This window comes from Mirounga angustirostris, unplaced genomic scaffold, assembly GCF_029215605.1.
Source record: "Mirounga angustirostris isolate CCGP_5_RB_7025 unplaced genomic scaffold, mMirAng1.0.hap1 SCAF_13, whole genome shotgun sequence".
NCBI lineage: Eukaryota > Metazoa > Chordata > Mammalia > Carnivora > Phocidae > Mirounga > Mirounga angustirostris.
The window spans coordinates 2,598,822-2,618,904 of NW_026991721.1; the positions used below are offsets into that span (position 1 = coordinate 2,598,822).

General features: G+C 54.2%; 1 protein-coding gene across 4 annotated transcripts; it reads left to right on the forward strand.

The window, feature by feature from the left end:
• The first annotated feature begins 1,970 nt into the window (after positions 1–1,970).
• Positions 1,971–18,257, forward strand: DHCR7 (7-dehydrocholesterol reductase). Of its 4 annotated transcripts, none has more exons than XM_045893062.2 (9): positions 1,971–2,083; positions 6,164–6,292; positions 8,932–9,035; positions 9,578–9,800; positions 11,281–11,371; positions 12,140–12,353; positions 14,370–14,574; positions 15,378–15,509; positions 16,878–18,257. In XM_045893062.2, the coding sequence occupies exons 3-9, from the start codon at positions 8,938–8,940 to the stop codon at positions 17,340–17,342; spliced, it is 1,428 nt and encodes a 475-aa protein (XP_045749018.1). In that variant the 5' UTR covers positions 1,971–2,083; positions 6,164–6,292; positions 8,932–8,937; the 3' UTR covers positions 17,343–18,257. The 4 variants fall into 4 exon arrangements, with proteins under 4 accessions (XP_045749018.1, XP_045749017.1, XP_045749016.1 ...); XM_045893061.2 differs by having other exon boundaries at positions 1,972–2,060; XM_045893060.3 differs by having other exon boundaries at positions 1,982–2,098.
• The last annotated feature ends 1,826 nt before the right edge of the window (positions 18,258–20,083 follow it).

The following is a 20,083-nucleotide window of genomic DNA, read 5'->3' on the forward strand; positions in this document are numbered from 1 at the left end:
GCAGCCCCACTCTTTTATTCCACACCCCCCCGCAAACTGCACCCAGTCCGCCTCTTCAACTTGGCTGTTTCCCCTCGTAATGTTGGATACGTCGTTTTCATTCCTCTTCTGCAGTTGGGTGCTGCGTGCGCTCCCCTTTCAGTGCCGGAGGGCGCGCTCAGCGCGGCGCCCGCGCGCGCTGGCCCTGTGTCCCTTTGCCAGAGCGGGCCTCTGTGCGGCCGCGCCTCCTTTCCCTGGGCCTACGGGTCCCGCAGCCTGGCGGGGTGCAGTTATGCTCTTGCCACATCTCTTACCCGGAGCGCTCGTGACGATCTACTGCGGCAGGCTTTCGCTGTTTCTTAACACAGCTCATTCTTTCGTCCTTTTAGGTAGGGTAGGAATCCAATTTTTTCCCGTACGAATAAGTAACTCTCGCTGTCATTGAACAGTCCGTCTTTTTCTCCCGACTTGCGATGCTGCTTTTGTCATACACGTTTTCACATTTAAAATACTTTTTTCCCCATCTCTAAAGTAATGCTTGTTCATGACGGATAATTGGAAGAAGGAAAGGGAGGGGGAGGGGAGGGGAGGGAGGCTGGGGCAGTGCTCTAGATTAAGGCTAAGGAGCCGTGACACCTGACGCACGGAGTGGTTTCCCGATTGGATCCTGACTTTTAATAAACAGCTATAAAGGACATGAATGGGACCATGGGGGAAAACTGAATATGAACAATATATTAGATAATAGCATTGGGTTGATACAAAATTTCCAAAGTGTAATGTATTTCATTTGGGTAATGTAAGAGATGGTTGCTGAAGTATTTAGGAAGAAGACATCACCTGCGGCTAATTAATGGTTCAGGGAAAAAAGTGGGGGATGGATACAGAGAGAGAGAGGGAGGGAAGGAAATTAAATGTGGGAAACTGTTAGCAGCTGCTGAATCTAGGTATATGGGTGCTCACTTTAGTATATATTCAACTGGTTTGTGTGTTTGACATTTTTCAAAATAAAAAACTGCAGAAAAAAACGTATCTCTGTGAGGGACACAGAGCTGTGCCAATCGGATCCCTATGCAAACAAGACCTTTGTCCCAAATGTTGGGAGTGGGGCCAGCAGACACCTTCAATTGCCCACCCCTCCAGGGGCTGCTTGGGTTGTACAGCTGCCCTGCCCGATGTCATGGCCTTGCAAGAGTGGCCCTGTCCAGTAGCTGATCTCCGGAGGCAGGAGTATGTATGTGGCTTGGGCATTTCTGCCAAGCGGGACAACTGTCGTGGCTTCTTATCTGCCCCATGCTGTTGGCCCCAGCCGGGCTTGCATGGCAGTTCAACTCCTCTTTCTTTCCAGCGCTGCTGCTTCTTTCCCCTCTCATCTCTGCACACGTGTGATCCTGACCCGAAACTCCATCTCCCTCACTTCTGGGGGAACCAGACCTGCCAGGCCTCCTAGCAGAGCCTTCCCTGACACCCCCAAATCAAACTGCTCTAATCCTCTGCACAGCACCTTCACCATCTGACACTCCACCTATTTGATTATTGTTTATTGATTATTGCTCTCCCCCCCGCCCCTAACAGTGGTGACCCCTAGGAGCAGGGATGTTGTCCGTTTTGTGGGTTGCTGTGGACCCAGGGCCTGACACATCAGATGCTCAGCAAGTGTTTGCTGCGCGCCTTGGAAGCCCCATTTGCAGAAAGAGGCAACTGGAGCGCAGGGGAAGCAACTTGCCCGCCGCCACGGGGTGGATGGAGCGCCGGCCCTCGCGCGCTCCGCGGGGCTTAGCGTGGGTGCGGGGTGCTGCTCCGGAAGCCAGTCGTCCGCGGGGCGGGCCCTCGGCCGTCAATCCCGCGCCCCAGAGGCGCCGAGTGGTGCAGTTGGTGGTCCGGTGTCAGCTCAGGGGGTGGGGCGAGGCGTGCGAGCAATCGCGGGGCGCAGGGACGCCGGCCGCTCAGGGCCCGCCTCCGATTGGTGGTCTATTGCATTACGTCATGCTGGGGGCGGAGCTTCGCGGCCTCTCTAGGCTGCGGGTTGGGCTGCAGGCCTGGAGTTCGGGACCCAGGTGGGTGCGGAGTCAGACGCTCAGGTGAGCTGGCGCGGTGCGCGCAGGTGAGGGGCGCCCAGGTGAGCCAGCGCGGTGCGTGCAGGTGGGGGGCGCCTAGGTGAGCGGCCGGGGGTGATCTAGTCTCAGAAGCGCCCCGATCTGAGGACCGCTGCCCTCTTTGGCCCACCTGAGCCCTTCCTGCATCTCCTTAGGTAAAGAGAAAGGAACTGGGCCCCACCGGGCGCCACTTTGGGTGCCCAGATTTGAGAGACGGGCAGCGAGGGAGTGGGCTGCTCAGTGAAGCGTAAAAGACCTTTTGTGTACTCTTGGTAGGAGCAGAAAACGACGCGCTCTTTGTGAGTGCAATTTGACGAATTCCTTTTTAATAAAATGTTGTGGTGTTCTCTCAAAAAAATATATGGATGGTTGGGGAGGGGGAGCTGGAAACATGGGGCATGGAGAGGCCTGGTAGTGAAGTTCAGATAACTGTGATGATAACAGGTAATCTTTCTGAGGGCTGTGCCAGGTACTATTCGAATACGGAAACATTTCTTGGAACCTTATCTGAACAGCGCGAGGTCTGGTTTGGGAATTTGTGAATCCAAGAGTAGTAGGGACTGAAGAATACAGACCTGACAAAGTCAACCTGAGATGAAAAAGAATGATAAACATCAGAATCGGTGAGGGGTGGGCAGCTGCTCTTCTGGTTGTGAAGACAGTTCTAGAGGCCAGGTAAACCTACCTGTCCACCCAACATCTATCTTTAGGAGTTTATCCCCAGACATATTCAGACAGCTGTGTAAACATGCAGATGCAAGAACTCCCATTATGACTTGCTGTATATACATGCAAAAACCAGAAACAATTAATGACTATCAGTAAGAAGATCAGATTAAGTCATGATGCACTAATACGGTGAGATACGTGGCAACTGTTAAAACGAATGGACTCAACATGGAAACAAGTCCCCTGGCATGTCACAGCAAAAGGGGCAGGAGGGAGATAAGTCTGTCATTAAAAAGCTGTACACCCAAGCCTTAAACAGGGATGGGGATACAGGTGTTCTTTTCCTATTTTCCAGAAAACAGGCTTATGTAATAAAATAATTTAGCAATAATGAAAAGAGTTTTTAAACAGCTCTTGGAGTCCTAAGACCCACAATTCTGGGAACATTTGTGGCTGAATGGGGATTGGGAGGTCACCTGTGCATCCCCCCCCCACCATTCCCAAAGCATGATGGGGCTGATCTTTGGGGTGATTCTTGGTTTACCTGCAGCTTCTCTACAACCCAGCCCGCCCCAGCCCCGCCCCCGACCCTGGACCTTCTGCAGTGGTCACTCCCTCAACTCACACGTACAGTTCACAAGCCTCACTTCCAAACGCAGGGGCTGCTTTGCAGATGTGTGGCCCCTCCAAGCTCTTGGCGCCAGGAGGCTGTGGCCTGGCTTACCTTGAGAGGACTGAGGGCCCAGCAGGGACCCAGCAGAGCCACTCCTGGGGGCGCTTTCCAAGGCCTTCAGAAGTAGGCATGTGCCCTAGGTGGAAAGAAATGCCCAGAGACGCTGAGCCCTGATTCTAAAGGGTAAGCTGCAGCTTTGACCGTGGCTCCAGGAGTCTGCTCTCCAAAAGCTGCAAATATATGCTCACTGTAACGCAAGTTTAGAAGTCAAATGTAGGGGTCCTTGCCTTTCTTCTTTCTCCAGTCCACCCCCAGAAGTCATTAACCTCCCTCCCCATGGGCCTGAGTGAGCAGAGAACGCACTCCACCTTGCTCACATCAACCTCCTCATCTGTAAAATGGACATCGTAATGCTCACTCTCCGGTGTCTGTGCGAGAACTCAGTAAGATATTGGGCACTTGGAACTCCGTAGATGCTCAGTACATAGCCACTGTCTGTAAAGGTTGAATCATCGAGGGATGGCCCCAACAGTATCTTGTGTTCTCATACCTTGCAATCCCCGCATCAAGGGGTGGAGCTCGATTCCCTTCCCCTTGAAAGGAGGTGGACTTGGGACTCCCTGTAGCCGATAGAATGTGCTGGAAGTGCTGTCACTTGTCTCCTCAGGCCCTCAGAAGGGGTGGTACAACTCTGTGGGGTCTGCTGGAACCCTTGCTGGTTCCCTGAACCTCTTTCCATGGCGCTGAGCCACCAGGCTGTGAGGACGACCTAGCTGGCCCAAAAGGAGAGACCTCATGAAGACAGCCGCTCTGGCACACCCCAACCTGTAACTGCCTAGCCAGTCTCCCCAGACTCTAACCACAGAAGCAATGAGAAAGGATGAAAAGACTGTTGTTTTAAGCCACCAGGTAGCAGTGTGGTTAGGTGCAGGGGGTAACCAGAACGCTCTGGGGCTGGCTTTGGGGATGCATGGCCCTTAGACCTCTGCTAGTCTGAACCTCACCCTGATGCCCTGCATGAGCCCAGCTGAGCCTTCCTGAGGCCTGAGGGTGCTGAGGATCCTTTTGGCGATAGCTGGCTCTCTTTTAGGTGAACTCCGATGGGGTCAGGGAAGGCTCTGAGCACTTGGTGCCATGACCTCATTTCCTTGCGTAAGCAGGTGACAGCTGCTTGTGGATGAGGAAACAGGCCTAGCAGGTGGTCCCACAACTCGGATTCCAAGTGGGCAGCAGGAATCTGTGCTGCTGAGAACTCACAGCCTTGGTGGTGACCTTGGGGCCTCCAGGACGTTCCTTGTGCCAGCCCCCAGATGTCTCTGCCATGCTCCTGGGTGTCTAGAGCATCCCCAAACTTGTAAAATTTCAATATGCCAAAAAGCTGCCAAGGGGCGTAAGTCATCTGTTGTGTGGGTCTCAGCCTGTAGATAGTGATACTGTGGTCTGGGAATGCCTGAAGCACCCTCCTGGGCTTGCATTACTGGGGCAACCCGCTCCCTCCCAGGGCCATCATGGCTGGCCCAGCCCTAGTGGTCCTTATGATTGCAGGCGCGCCTCAGCAACAACCATTGGGGAGCTCCGACGAGCAAGGTTTATTACTCACAGGTCCTGGAGGCCACACAGAATGCTCAGAGACACAGTGAGGTCATGGGGAGAGAGGGTGTATGTGGGCCTGGGACTCTGCCTTCATGGGGGTCAAGGGTGGGGGCCTGGGGTTTCATGGGTTCACTCTTTATTGGCCAGTTTAAAGCATAAGAGTGGGAATAAGGGCACGGGAAGAAGGGAGGTCACTGCAGTGGTCAGCTCTCTTGGTCACCTAGGGCTTTCTGAAAGGGGACTTACAGGTGGGAGTGGCCTGGTTCCTTCTCTGGTTGTTTCGCTGGTAGCTGGGTTAAGCAGCTGGTGGTATGTTTATTTGAGATGGATGTCTTTGCCATGAATGCCTTGGCAATCAGAAGCTTAGGGTCAGGCACTTCTATGTCATCCTCAAACCCTCAGGGGCCATGTCCCTTTGTCTTCGGCCTGTGGAGCTCAAAGACCAGTCGAGGGAGCTGATCAGGCTGTCAGAAAGCCTCATCCCCTCCCCTGGCTGGTCTTTATCCCCAGGTATGGGACACTAACTCTCCCTCACCCAGCTTTAACAACCACTGCAGATCCTCACATGTGTAGGCATTCATGACCCAAGACACTTAGGAAGGTCACTGGGTCCTGCGAGTCCGCAGAGAGCCAGGCTCCAAGCCCAGATCACTCTCACTGCTGCTCCATGTTCTTAGGCTCTCACTGGCTCCCAGAATGTACCAATGGAATGTGCTAACTCCAGGGGGCTTGATTCGGGCTGGTGGCACAAACAAGCTTCTAGAAATGTTTCAGATGCATATGGGGCTGCTTGGTGTAAGTCTTCAAAGAAAATACCTTTCTGTTCATTGCTACTCATCAGATCTGCATCTGCCTATGCTAAGGCTCATGTCCAAGGTGATGCTGCCATGAAGACTTGTGTTCAACCCCCCCGTTATAATTAAGTACTTGCTATTTGCCAGACACTGTGTGTGCTAGGCAAAGAAGCTGGGTGGTAATATTCCCTACCCCCTCCATGGGGTGTCTTCCGCTTTTGAACCCTGAGCTCTTGGGCTTGCACTTCTCACTTGGTTCCAACAGTGGGCCTTGAATAAATGCCTTTTGGGTCCTTATCTGCCTTCAATCCTGAAATGTCAGCTCCCTGAGCGTCTTCATCATTTTTGTGTCCCTGCAGGACTTTCTTAGTGGGTTGAGAAGGATCAAGTGGGCCTTTTGAATTAAGAGAGTCCAGAGATTTTAGAGAGGCCCGTTCAAGAAGGAACACTTCCATTCTGCTGTGAAACCCCTAGACAAGACATTGGAGGTAAGCGTGTCTTAGCACTGTTGTTCGTGGGCATAGACAGTGACTTTTTAGCTTTGAAAAAGTAAAGACAGCTGGTACATCAACTCCTGTCTGTGAGTCTTAGGTATAAAATAAAATACACCCCGAACACCTCCCTCTCCCCTGGCTATTTGTTTCCAAGGATGTAACTTACACATTTATTACAAGATTCAGTGCTCATGACAGAGGAGACTCCTGGGTGAATGAACTCTATAATCTCAAAATATTTGTTTGGGCTTGTTTGAATCTGTAGAAGATACACTCTTTCCTTTCAGCAGCATTTTCTGTTTGGCTTTTTACACTGAGTTCTGAGCCTATACATTTCTGGCCCTTTTCCAGTTTTCTGCCATGTTCAGTGAAAGTGACTCCCACACACCAAGCTCTGTATTCTGTTTCGGGGCTGTAGAGATGGATGGTCCATAAGGAACTCTTCATCCTGCTTTGTACATCATAGGTAGACATTCCATAAATTTACCTGTGAAAATTAAATTAAGTGATGTGGCTACAGTTCCCACACTACAAATGAAAATGTCTTTTGTCACTGAAATTTTTTTTAATGAATGTACATTTGTGTTAAAGTAACTCATGTTCACATTTTTAAACAAGTCAGCGGCTTTTAAGACTTATATGTAGAATAAACAGTTCTCCACTTCATCCCATAGTCTTAATTCCCAGAAACAAATACTTTTCATTATTTTAGTTACTTTTGTATTGTTGTTTTTACCTGCTTATTTTTTTTTTTTTAAGATTTTTTATTTATTTATCTGAGAGAGAGAATGGGAGACAGAGAGCATGAGAGGGAGAGGATCAGAGGGAGAAGCAGACTCCCCGCCAAGCAGGGAGTCCGATGCGGGACTCGATCCCGGGACTCCAGGATCATGACCTGAGCCGAAGGCAGTCGCTTAACCAACTGAGCCACCCAGGCGCCCCTTTACCTGCTTATTTTTAAATAATTTACTTTTGTCACGCTCAGCTTTATGTATGGTTCAGTCTATAGCCAGGCATTACATTGTTATGATGAAGTTGCTATTATTTACTGTTAAGCCAAGTAATGTACTACAATTATGGTTTGGGGTTTTTTTTCCCCTTGTATGACTTTTTATTGTTCCTGGAGTTAATGGTTGCCTCACTTTCCATTCACTAAGGTTTCTTTCTTTCTTTTTTCTTTTTTTCCATTTACTAAGGTTTCTATGCATCTTTCACTATTTTTTTTTTCTGAATGCTGCAATACAGCTGTCATACTATCAATAATTTTTCACAGTCTAACACAATAAAATTCATCATTTCTCTTCTCCCTCCCAACAAAGCCATTCATTTAGTACCAGTGTGGACTGGTTACTGTCTGGTGCACTGCACAGCTGTCATCCCCTTGTCCTTTCACTGGGCTTTCTTTCAGTAGCTCTCTTGGATCCTGTGTCGTCTCCTCTGAATAATAGTTAATCTGGGAATAGAATTCTAGGTTGCAAAACAGTTTTCCTCAGAGTTTTTAAAGTTTTCCATCATTGTCTTCTAAAATCCAACTTACTGCTAGTATGAATCTTAATTCTGGATTTTTCTCTAAAAGCTTTTAATATCATGTTTTCTTATCCTTGATATTTTGAAAACTTCACAATTAGAACTTGTTCTGGAAGTGTAGATGTCATTGCTTCCCCCATAGACAAGTTCAGTTATTCCCCCTTTTTTTGTAGAGTGATTATTTATTGAATGCACTGTATGTACCAGACTGTGTTCTAGGACTTGGTAGTAGAACAATAAATAGGACACATGATTCCTGCCCTTGGGGAGCTTACATTCTAATGGAGGGAGACAGACAATAGACATGCACTCAAATTAAAAAAAAAAAAAAAGCATTCTACATGATGTAAAGAGTTATTAAGAAAATAAAGTAGCAGGGAGAGTGACTTGTCTGGGGTGCAGGCAATGTAAATTGGCTGACTGGCTTGTACATTGGTGCAAGATGAATGGTTATAGGGGAGAGGGAGAATGGAAATGATCAATTATTGTGTTAGAGTATCTAGAAAAATTGCTGAAATGTGTGATAGCTCTGTTAGAGTATTCAGAAAAAAATTAGTGACATGCAAAGAAACCTTAGCAAATGGAAAAAGTAGGCAATAATTAACTCCAGGAAAAATAAAAAGTCATACTAAGGAAGGGACATTTTACAAAAGATCTGAATGAGGAGACCTGCAAAGCATGTTCTAAGCAGAAATAACAGGTATCATGAATGAAATGAACCATATTCAAGGATCGTTAAAGATCCTACGTGCCTGGATTAGAAGGTATGAGGAGAGAGTGGGGAGGACAGGAGGCAGGAGCAGATTGCAAGAGGTTTCTGAAACATGGATGGCCTGGTTCACATGGTAAGAGGGCATTTTGCCACCATCTGAAGACTGAATCAAGAGACATAGGAGGGCCAGGTAAGAGGTTATTGCAGATTTCAGGAAGGAGAAACTGAAGCACAATCCGTCATCTCTTCCCTATCTGGAATCAGGACAAGGTAGTGAGTAGGCAAGTGAAAGAGGCCAGTCCTGCAGAGTCTATGAGCGGTGGCAGATGTGGCAGGGAGATGTGGTGGCTCTTCTTCATGGGATGATCTGAGCAGGATTATCTGCTTCCCTCAGGGCCCAATGGCTGCAAACTCCCTACATGATGCTTCCAAAACCAAGAGTCCAGACTGCATCACCAACAGCAGGGCCGCGACTCAAGGACAGTGGGGCCGTGCCTGGTAAGAATCTTGGCAGTCTTCCCAGCTAGAAAATAAAGTGAGGTCTTAGAGGTTGCCAGCCTCTGGGATTTTAGAGACCTATTAAATTAAGTTTTTATCATCAAGATTAATGAAAGGTAACCAGTTTCCCATTTTATAAAGTAAGGAATTGAAGAAGAAATGAAACACTGACTAAAACAGGCTGGCCCTGGCGTTGAAGCTCACTGTTGTCTCTGTCCTGTTTGGGCCAGAGAGTGTAGGGACTTGGGAGTGGGTGGGCAGCCCCCTTGCCCAGAACCGGGAAGCCTCTGGCCTTGTGGGTGACAGGCTCTGGGCTTTCTGTGGGTGCCCACGGATCTGTCAGCCTCCCTGCGGCTCGCGATAGAGCACACACGTGGAATGGCTCTTCCAGGCAACGGGGAGGCCTCTGTGCTGAGAGCGAACAGCCGTCTCTGAGGCCCTGGCTACTTTGGACAACGGGACCCCTACAGACACAGAAAGCGTTGTCTGCGAGGTCCCAGGGCAGGCGGGCTCGTGTGACCGTCTGCTGTCTGCTGTTGCAGGGAGGTGGACTGGTTTTCACTGGCGAGCGTCATCTTTCTGCTGCTCTTCGCGCCCTTCATCGTGTACTACTTCATCATGGCGTGTGACCAGTATGCCTGCTCTCTGACAGCCCCCGTGCTGGATGTTGCCACCGGGCGTGCTCGGCTCTCAGACATCTGGGCCAAGACTCCATCTGTGACGAAGAAAGCAGCCCAGCTCTACACCCTGTGGGTCACGTTCCAGGTCAGCCCTCCCTGGCTAATGTCGTTGGGGCACAGCGGGCACCAAGCGCCCCTCTTGTTGGGATGGCCATTTGTCCGGGAAATGGAGCCCCGGCTTAGGTTGGCATTCTCCTTCCCAGGACCCTGCAGGGCATTACCTGGAGCCTGACCCACTTAGCTCTGTCTTCTGATAGAAGGCACCTGGCGGCATCACGGTGTCTGACCCACGTGCGGGGTGAGGCGCCCCGCAGTTTAGGACCATGCACAGCCCTGCAGGGACATGCGTAGTAGGATGGAGCAAGATGCTGTGGGAGGCTGTGAGGCAGGGCTGGCCCCGGGAAGCCCTGTGCCCAACAGGAAGCTTCCCTTGACAGCAGCCCATGGGAAGGAGCATTCCAGCCCCCAGAGGGATGCTCTCCGTTACAGGAGACACCACTCAGCAAAGCCATGGCCCGTGTCCCCAGCAGGTGGCTGCACGCTCCTGGCCAAGTGTTGTGACCCCGCTGGCCTTTGAGACCAGAAGGAGTTGACCAGGAAGGGGCTATTTGCACCAAGAACCTGGTGAACAGGCAGGGTTGTTTATTATCTGAATCCAGGGAGACAGAACCGGGAGAAGCCCCCAGCTCCACCCCGGGTTTCCTCCCTGGAGGAAGGCTCCCACCTTTAGTAGCAGTTTCTTCTCAGGGTCCTAGCTTCTGGGCTCCAGGGTCCCTCTCATTTCCAGTCTCTTGGCCCCTTTGGGTGAAAAACGAGATGGGGCAGCATGAGTCACAATAGCCTAAGAGTAGAAATGTCAGTGGACAAGTGGCTAAAACAAAGCCTAGTCCATCCCTGCGGTGGAACGTTACTCAACCGTGACCAGGAGTGGGGACTCACGTGTGCTCTGGCAGGGATGGACCTTGAGAACATTTCCTGAGTGAAAGAAGCCACGCACAGAAGGCCACGTGGTGCATGACTCCATTTATATGAAACGCCCGGAATAGAAAAAATAGAAAATGGGTTAATGGTTGTTGGGGGGCAGTAGGGGGAGGGGAACAGGGAGCGACTTCTAAATGGGGGTGGGGTTCCCTTTGGGGGTGATGGCCCTGTTCTGGAGCTGGATGGTGGTGGTGGTTGCACGACCTTGTGAATGCACTAAGTGACCCGGGAAGGGTCTAAAAAGGCGAATTGTATGGCATATGAATTCTCTCACTTTTTAAAATGGCCCCAGAAACGTGCGTGGGAAGGATTCGTGGGCTGTCCTGGGGGGAGACTGCTTTGCTGCTTTAGGCAGTAATGAGCTTCCTGCTCGGGGCACCGCCGCCCTCAGAGCCCCACCAGGCCTGCGGTCAGGGCACCCAGAGTCACGAACTCTTCTGGAAGGACTAACCGACCAAAAATCAGGATTTCTGCCATTCGTGTGGTGCTTTTGTGTGAGTCAGGTCAATGAACAAAGGCAAGGTTGGGTGAAGGAGCCAGGCCCTCCAGGCAGCGGGTCACTCAGCCTTCAATCTCCACTGCAGGTGCTTTTGTACGTGGCGCTTCCTGACTTCTGCCATAAGTTCCTGCCGGGCTACGTGGGAGGCATTCAAGAGGGCGCCGTGACCCCCGCAGGTAACCCGAGCCCACGCGCATCCCTTCTCTTCTCCCTGCCTCATTGTCTCCCGGGGCCCGTGTAGCCCTGTGCCGCTTCCACCCCTGAGTATGCTCCCCGACAAAATGAAAGTGAACTTCGCTCGGGCATTGCTGCCACCCCGGGCCCTGCTGGTGTCCAGGGCGGCCCGGGGCTGAGCCGGCCCGGAGGCTGAAGATCACGTTCTTCAGCAAACAGGGCACTGAGCGGCCCCGACCCCACAGCTGGATGATGTAATCAGGCTGCTGGAGCACCTCCCCACCGAGAACATGGCAGCGGCCACTTGCATCCAGGCCGGGGGACTGGGGGGCACTGCAGAGCTGCCTGCAGTCACCAAGAAGCCAGGAGGAGCCCTGCAGGTGGAATCGGCCCTGTCCCTGCCTGCAGAGGGCTCCCGGGGCAGCGGGAGGCTGGCGTGCTTCCCGACAGGTACTGTGGGGGCATCCTCACTCTCTAGCAGACTGCAGGCTGGTGGTCTGGCCTGTGCTCGGCCGAGGAGAATCAGAACCAGAGGACTAGTCTGTGCCCTTTGCCTCTTCCCAGGACCCTGAAAGCAGGAGCAGTTGATCCCGGAGCTAACAGCGTCACTGTGCTCCTGGCATTTTGACCGGGGGCCCAAGTTAGAGCAGAAGCTGACCAGCTTCAGGACGGCAATCTGGTGTTCCAGACAGGCCCGGAGCAGGCAGGGCCTGGGCCAGCTGCTCTTTCAGTCGGGAAAACACTTTGATTTTTGCGTCTTCCCTCCGCAGGGGTTGTCAACAAGTATGAAATCAACGGCCTGCAAGCGTGGCTCATCACGCACTTTCTCTGGTTTGCAAACTCTCACTTCCTGTCCTGGTTCTCTCCCACCATCGTCTTCGACAACTGGATACCACTGCTCTGGTGTGCCAACATCCTCGGCTACGCTGTTTCCACCTTCGCCATGATCAAGGGCTACTTCTTCCCCACCAATGCCAAAGACTGGTACGTACTTCAGCAGCTGGTCAAGCTAAAGTGGAACGTGCATGCTTCCACCCCTTTCTCTACGACCTTGGGATAGGAGGTCGTAAAGCTCTGAGGATTGAGAATCCTTGATGGAGATGCCTAACGGATCTCGTTTGATTCTGGGGAACATCCTTTCTAAATGTCTAGGGGGCTTCTTCTGCCTTAGGAAGAATGCAGTGGAGGATGGCCAAGTCCATCTTTGGCCGAGTCATCACCTGTAGGGCTGTTGTGGGAGGGGCCGCCCATTGCCTCTATCGCTGGCACATGAGTGTGGCCTGAAATGGTCTTAGTGAGGAGTCTTGTTATTTCAGTGGCTTTAATGTAAGAGCTTCCCAGGGAGAGCCCCACTGGTTGGTGGCTTCTCATGGAAGCTTTAGGTTAGATAGTTGTGAGCCCCCCAGCTAGCCGTCTCCTCATCTAGCTCTTTATCCACCCACCCACCCTCCCACCCATCTATCCATCCATCTGACTCATCTATCTAACCCATCCACCCACCCACCCATCCTTCCATCTAACTCGTTCACCCACCCATCCACCCTTCCATCTAACCCATTTATCCATCCATCCATCCACCCATCTACCATTCATCTACCTACCTACCCACCCATTCATTTAACCCATCCACCAAACCAGTCTACCCACCCATCCACTCACCCGCCCACCTGTTCATCCTTCCATCCATCCATCCATCCACCCACCCATCCATCTGTCCATCCACCTACCTACCCACCCATCCACACACCTTCCCATCCACCCACCATGTAACCCATCCATCCATCCACCCATTCATCCATCTAACCCCATCCATCCTCCCATCCACCCACCTACACATCTATGCATCCATCCACCTAACTACCCACCCATCCATTTAACCCACCCATCCCCCCGTCTTCCCATCCACCCATTCAACCCATCTATTCCATTCATTCCACCCACTCATCCACCTTTCCAACCCCCATTCTTCATCCCTGCCTCCCTCAATCCCTCCATCCATCTCTCCCTCCACCAACAGATGTTGATTGGGTTCCTCCTGTAGATGGGTGTAAGTGCTCATGAATAAGATTCTTGTGCTTGGGTCCTACATTTTATCTCAGATACATTTAGGGGCCCAAGTAAAGACAAAATGTGTTTCCTTTAACTCTTGCTCTTGGAAAATGTCTTTGGATGATGGTGCTTTGTGACTTGTGTGGTAATTAGGTAATGAGGCTGGTCTTCTGTGGCTCATGTGAGTCATTTTCAGTGCTTTATAATCAATCACCTGTTGTAGACTTTGTACATTTTGCTCTTTTTTAGTTACTATAACTGAGGGAAATGGCCATGAAAATGTTCTTCTCATGAACACAGAAATCCCTGTGTGTCTGTAATTTCTACCTGAGGAAGGTCTCCACATCAGTCATCTTGGCTGATTCTCTGGTCACCCCTGGAGAGGGCCTTGGGGTCAGGAACCAGGGCAATGGATGTCCATCTCTAGTCACCCCTGGAGAGGGCCTTGGGGTCAGGAACCAGGGCAGTGGATGTCCAGCAGGGGTTCATGGTGGGCCCTGGAGTCGGGCACCTGGCTCTGAGCATGCTGCTTTTTCACTCACTCTCTACCCGGGCAAGATTTATAACTGCAATTGCGCGTGGGGGCCCGAGCACCCTGTGAATCACCTCCAGCCGCATGCAAACGAAGATCTTCATGCAGCGAGCCAGTCGTATGGCTCACCTGGGCCATGCCTCAGGGGACCTGGAGGAGGGTGGGGAGAAGCCTGGCTGTTCAAGGGAAGACTCCCCATCCAGCCTGGGAAGGAGCTCAGGGTGACTCTTGTGGAGCCGGAGCTGAGTGCCAAGTGAGAGCCAGCGAGGCCGTGGGAAATGGAGGGCCCGGCGTGTCGTCTGCCTGCTCCTCTGCAGCTGATGCCAGGGCCGGGCTCAGCACTGTGTCCACGCACGCACCGGCCCTGTGGTGTGAGACGCGCTCCCTGGCTAAATGTACGTGTTGTTTCTATTTTCAAGCAAATTCACAGGCAATTTCTTTTACAACTACATGATGGGCATTGAGTTTAACCCCCGAATTGGGAAGTGGTTTGACTTCAAGCTGTTCTTCAACGGACGCCCCGGGATCATCGCCTGGACCCTCATCAACCTGTCCTTTGCGGCCAAGCAGCGGGAGCTCTACGGCCAGGTGACCAACGCCATGGTCCTGGTCAACGTCCTGCAGGTAGCCTGTCTGCGGCCAAAGGGGTGCAGGTGCTGATGCTTGCCGGGGGCCGGGAAAGCCTGGAGGCCAGATCGGTTTTGAGAAACCTTAGCCCGCTGCGTTTAGAAGGGAGTCGGCCCCCTTCCTGGGCATCTCTGGGGAGGGGGCGAGTGAGCACGCGGGTCAGGTGCTGTGCTTGCCCTGGGGACTCATTTGGCCCAGGGCCTCTTTCCCAGGGGACCCGTGTTAACAGCTCAAGCCTGTCCGTGGTCCTGGCCATATTCACAGTTTACGGTCTCTGAAGTGTTTTCCCCACACGGTCCCCGTGGCTCTCAGGTGGGGAGGAGGAACAGTGATTCATCTGCACCTTTTCCCCATCTGCGTAGAAGGACACCGGTCACTGGCCATGCTGGCCACGTCATGGCCACGTTATGGGTGTCTTGGTGCTGCAGGGGCAGCTGGGGGGGCACAGCCTGGGGGGCCCGCGGGTGAAGGGCCTTGGGGCCGGCGTGGACTCTGGCATGCAGGGCTCCTTGCCTGCGGGCCGTCCCGAGCCCTTCTGCTGGGAGCGGCCTTGCTCTTCTTAGAGCTCCACAGCCTTGGCATCACCTCCCGGGGCTTTGCTGGGTGCCCCACTTCTCTAGACTCTCTGAGGATAAGGGCCCCGTTCCCTACCCCCCAGCCCCGCCCCGTGTCCCAGGCGTGGCGGACACGTGGGAGCCGTCCAGTGGAGAAGGTGCCACCTCCTCATCTACAAGACTGTGGTTTTCGGGCCGGCCCCACGGGTGACCCCTGGTCGGTACACGGCTCTTGCTGTTTTGCAGGCCATCTACGTGCTGGACTTCTTCTGGAACGAAGCCTGGTACCTGAAAACCATCGACATCTGCCACGACCACTTTGGGTGGTACTTGGGCTGGGGGGACTGCGTCTGGCTGCCGTACCTGTACACCCTGCAGGTGAGGGGCCGGTGTGCGGGACGCGGCCCCACAGAACATTCGGCCATTTGGTCCCTGGGCACGCGTGGGGCTCCCTCAGGAGACGCGCCGAGCACATGCTGAGCGCTACAAAGGTGGTGTGCTTGGGGGCCCCTGGGGGCTGGAGGAGGGAGGCCACTCCCTGTTTCCAGGAAGAAAGGAGGCTTGGTGGATTAGTCAGTTGGGCTCCGTGACATACAATAGACAGGGAGGGGAGCTGGGGCGACAGCCACCCGAGATGCAGGCGTGGGAGGGCGGGTCCTCCCGAGTCCTCTCTCCTCATGTGTGGACGGCCGTGCTCTCCCTGGGTCCTCCTGGGGTCATCCCTCTGTGGGGGTCTGTGTCCTGATCTCTTCCTATAAGGACCCCCGTCACCGGATCAGGGCTCACCCCAGTGACCTCATTTTACCTTGATTACCCTCTAAAGACCCCATCTCCCCATATGGACCCATTCGGGGGTTGTGGGGGTTAGGGCTCCAATATATGAATTTGGGGGACACAGCTCAGCATGTGACACTTAAAGAAAAAGATGACATGGTGTAGACTTTGGGTAAGAAGGAGTGATTTGGCTGAACTGGGTGGATGGAAGGGGATATTTATATTCCTATCAAATCTTAATGGTTGAAGGATGAGAGGTTTTCTCTCTTCCCTTTATTCCTTAAATACTTGATGAGGGTCTGCACGGCACCAGGCATGTGCTGGAGATGCGGGAGCAGAGGAGACGTGCGTGGGCTCTCCCCCCCTTGGGCTCAAGGCTGCTGCGAAAGGCCAGGAAACAGGCAACTTGGTGCAGGGAGGGGGTGCTGGGGGGAAGTGGGGGTGCTGGCTCCCGAGAGAGGGCTCGGGAGGAGCCGCCGACCTGTTTCAGACAGTTGGCAAATGCCTCCAGAGATAACCACAGCCGGGCTGAGAGCAGAGTGGGGAGGCTGGGGGTGAGAACATTCCAGACAGGTGGACTGACATCTGCTGAGTCTTACTGGTGAGAAAACTCGGGATGGGAGGATGACGGGCCAGGGCTCGGAGGGGAAGGCTCAGAGGGGGTTCAGAGTCCTCAGGAGAGTCCTGGCTTGCCCCACGAAATTCAGGTATCAAAGTGCTGGCCTGGGGAGCCACAGGGACCTGGGTTCACACCGGTTAGGGGAGGCGGCCTTGAGCACAACCCCAGACATCTCTGGAAAACTAGGGCAGCACCCCCTCAGTCGGGGCTGGGCAGAGCCGCGGGGGCACCGAGCTCGGTCTTCATGCTGTCGGCAACTGCAGGCCCTCCCCCGGGTGTCCCGCGGCATGGGTGGGCGGCTAGTGGGGGCAGAGTGGGATCGGACCCCGGGCCATGTCCCCGTCTCCCTACAGGGCTTGTACCTGGTCTACCACCCAGTGCAGCTGGCCACCGCCCATGCCGTGGGCGTCCTGCTGCTTGGCCTGCTAGGCTACTACATTTTCCGGATGGCCAACCATCAGAAGGACCTGTTCCGCCGCACGGACGGCCGCTGCCTGATCTGGGGCAGGAAGCCCAAGGTCATCGAGTGCACGTACACGTCGGCCGACGGGCAGAAGCACCGCAGCAAGCTCCTGGTGTCGGGCTTCTGGGGCGTGGCCCGCCACCTCAACTACACGGGCGACCTGATGGGCAGCCTGGCGTACTGCCTGGCCTGTGGCGGGGGCCACCTGCTGCCCTATTTCTACCTCGTCTACATGGCCATCCTGCTGACCCACCGCTGTGTCCGGGATGAGCACCGCTGTGCCAACAAGTACGGCAGCAGCTGGGAGCGCTACACCGCGGCCGTGCCCCACCGCCTGCTGCCCGGGATCTTCTGAAGCCCCTCCCCCCCGGGAGAAGCCCCCAGGGTCCAGGAAGAGCCCGAGAGCCGGCTCTGCTGGGGCTCCCCGACCCCCCCCCCCGCCCCGGGAGCTTCCGGTCCATCGGAAATGGAAAGAGCGTGGCGCTTGGCGTGTCCTCCTCTTCCCTCGTCCCCGGGGGGGTCCTGAGGGTTTACGCCACCAGCAGAGACGACCAGTTCCCTCTGCGGTGCCCCGCGGGCAGCCCGTGATGCCCGCGTTTGTCCTGTGTGTTGGGAGCCCGAGCGGCCAGACGCACTGGTGTCCGACGTGGAACGGACACCTTCGGCTCGCTGTCACTTATCCTCACGACATAAGGGGGGACATGGATACGAGAGGTGCTGCAGTTACCAGCTTATTGCCTTGGCTCCAGATGTGCTCTTCCTCACCCACTCTGCGACTGTGGGCCGGACCCTGTAGACCTCTCTCCTTGGCTGTGCACCTGATGTTACATTGGAGGGACTCTGCACGGAGGAGGGGGCTTCTCTGTCTAGTTTCAGTGATGTTGCATTCCCTGCTGCTCACAGCCATGAGGGGACAGCCAAGGTGCGTGCCCACAGCACGCGGACATCCCAGCACTGGCTGCAGCGCCCAGTGTCCGACCCCCAGGGATCCGGCCACCGGCCTCGGCCTGCCCGCCCTCTGCAGGGTTTCCTCCTGCTTGCCTGGCGGCTGCCCACGTTGACTCCAACAACCCAGCACACCTGTGCGCCATCCGGGGGGCCTCCAACAAGAGCTGAATCCCAGCCTCGGGGAGGGGATGCCTTTCAGGTCAATTTTTTTACCCTGGGCATTTGCCCTCAACCCTAGGATTTTCTTGAAAGCTCTCTTTAAACATTACTGCCTTAGTAGATCTGATAATTCTTTATATTAAACTTCCCCTGTTCAAACTTCTGTGTGGGTTCTGTCTCCTGATGGGACCTGACCATACATAGGGGCTCGTTTTCTGGTACATAGAAGGGGTACCCCAGACGCATTTAATGAGCTGCTTGGCGCCTCAGAGCTGTGGGTACTCACCGGGGGGATTTCAGGGGCTGGTGCCAGCCTGGCCCCACCACCAGCCCTCTGGGGGCTATTGTTGCGTTGGGAGCGGGCGTCTATTCCATCCACCCAAGGAAGAAATCCCAGCCTGCCTGCCTGAAGGAGTGAACAGAGATGCTGGGCAGCAGGTGCTGGCCTTGCCTTCTGCCTGGAGAAAATGAACAGGAGGGGGCTACGGGCGGGGGGGCGGTTCGGTGCCGGGCAGGGTCTCCCCTGCTTCCAGTAGGACCTGGCTGAACGGGCAGGTGACCTCCCGAACAGCCCGGTGGACGAGAGCAAGCACGGGCCCCACCCAGGCTGGCTTGGAGGGTGGTTTTCCACGCTGCTGCTCACCCTGCCTGTTCATTCCAGCCCCCAGGCTGATGGGGCCCCAGGCATCTGTGTTTGTCACAAGTCCCATGACTGATTTGAATACCGACCAGCCTGGGGAACCACTGTCCTGGAGGGCCCTGAGTGGAGTGGACCCCTCCTCCTCTCAGACATGGAGTGAATTCATTTCAACGATGCCGGAGTGTGCAGGTTGTGAGCTTTGGCCCTGGCTCCGCTGCTGAACAGCTGTGTGACCTAGATCAGGTGACTTACCCTCTCTGTGCCTTGGCTTTCCCATCTGAAAAGTAGGGGCAATCATTATTTTCCTGTCTTGCTTTGGGAGGGCTTCTCAGGCTGAATTTGTAGAAGAGTTCTGGGCTCAAACCTTGGGTCTGTCTCTGCCCACGAGCCCAGTGCTGTGTGTTTGTGTTAGCACTTCTGAGCTGGACTGTAGGTAGATCCTTCTGCAGCACGCTCAGCAAATGCGAGGCCGGGCTTGCCCTCACTTTGTGCAGAAGAGGGCCCAGCTCTGGCAAGGCCAGGGTGAGCCCAGGAGCCCCACCTCCGTGCACAGTGAGATCGGATCACGGGGGCCTCTGTGAGGCGCTGGTTACAAAATATGGGAAATTCTCAGGGAAGTTATGAAGCCACAGACCCTGGGCCTTCGGGAACACGGCCTGCCTTCTGCCTCCTCAGGAGAGGGGCTGCTTGGACCCCCAGAGCCAGGTGGGCTAAAGGCTCGTGGCCGGTGGAGAGTTGGTGCCACGCTGAGAAAGGCTCCTTCTGTCCCTTGGGCCTCTCCAGGTGTCAGCCGCCTCCAGGACAGGGCTGGTGCAGGAGCCCATGGCCATGTTCAGAGGGGCCATTGCCCAGGAGGAGCTGAAACATGGCACATCCCCCTCCCCACGGGGCCTCGGAAGACAATGGCCCCTCTCCCGGAACCCACCGCGCTGGTTCTAGCAGTGTACGGGGAAACGTTACCACCAGCCTGCTTTCTGATCTTTAGCCAGAGAGTGGTCCCTGTGAGCACTCGCTCTGCCCCCCAAGGGCTGGCAGGCTGCTGGCCCTGTTTCGGGAGGCTGATTGTGCCAAGAAACAGGCTCAGGGTTTAAAGCAACCCATTCCCAGTGACGCAACCAGCAAGAGGTAGAGGGATGTTGGTTTGCAATCCTGCTGTAACCAATGGCCACACGCTTGGGGGCTGACAACAACACCAATTTATTTTCTCACGGTTCTGGAGTGAAGAACTCAAAACGAGTCTTAGGAGACTCAAGGCGTCAGTCAGCGGGGCCATGCTCCCTGGGAGGCTCCTGGCGGAGGTGGGGGCGGTCCTGTTACTTCCTCCAGCTCCTGGTGCTCCCGGCATCCCC

Bases quoted from the DNA above. Each gene is read 5' to 3' on its own strand.
- DHCR7 (XM_045893062.2), top strand. From the start codon at position 8,938: ATGGCTGCAAACTCCCTACATGATGCTTCCAAAACCAAGAGTCCAGAC. The intron at 11,372-12,139 runs GTAACCCGAGCC...TTCCCTCCGCAG, and splicing joins GGGCGCCGTGACCCCCGCAG to GGGTTGTCAACAAGTATGAA. The intron at 12,354-14,369 runs GTACGTACTTCA...TCTATTTTCAAG, and splicing joins CCCACCAATGCCAAAGACTG to CAAATTCACAGGCAATTTCT.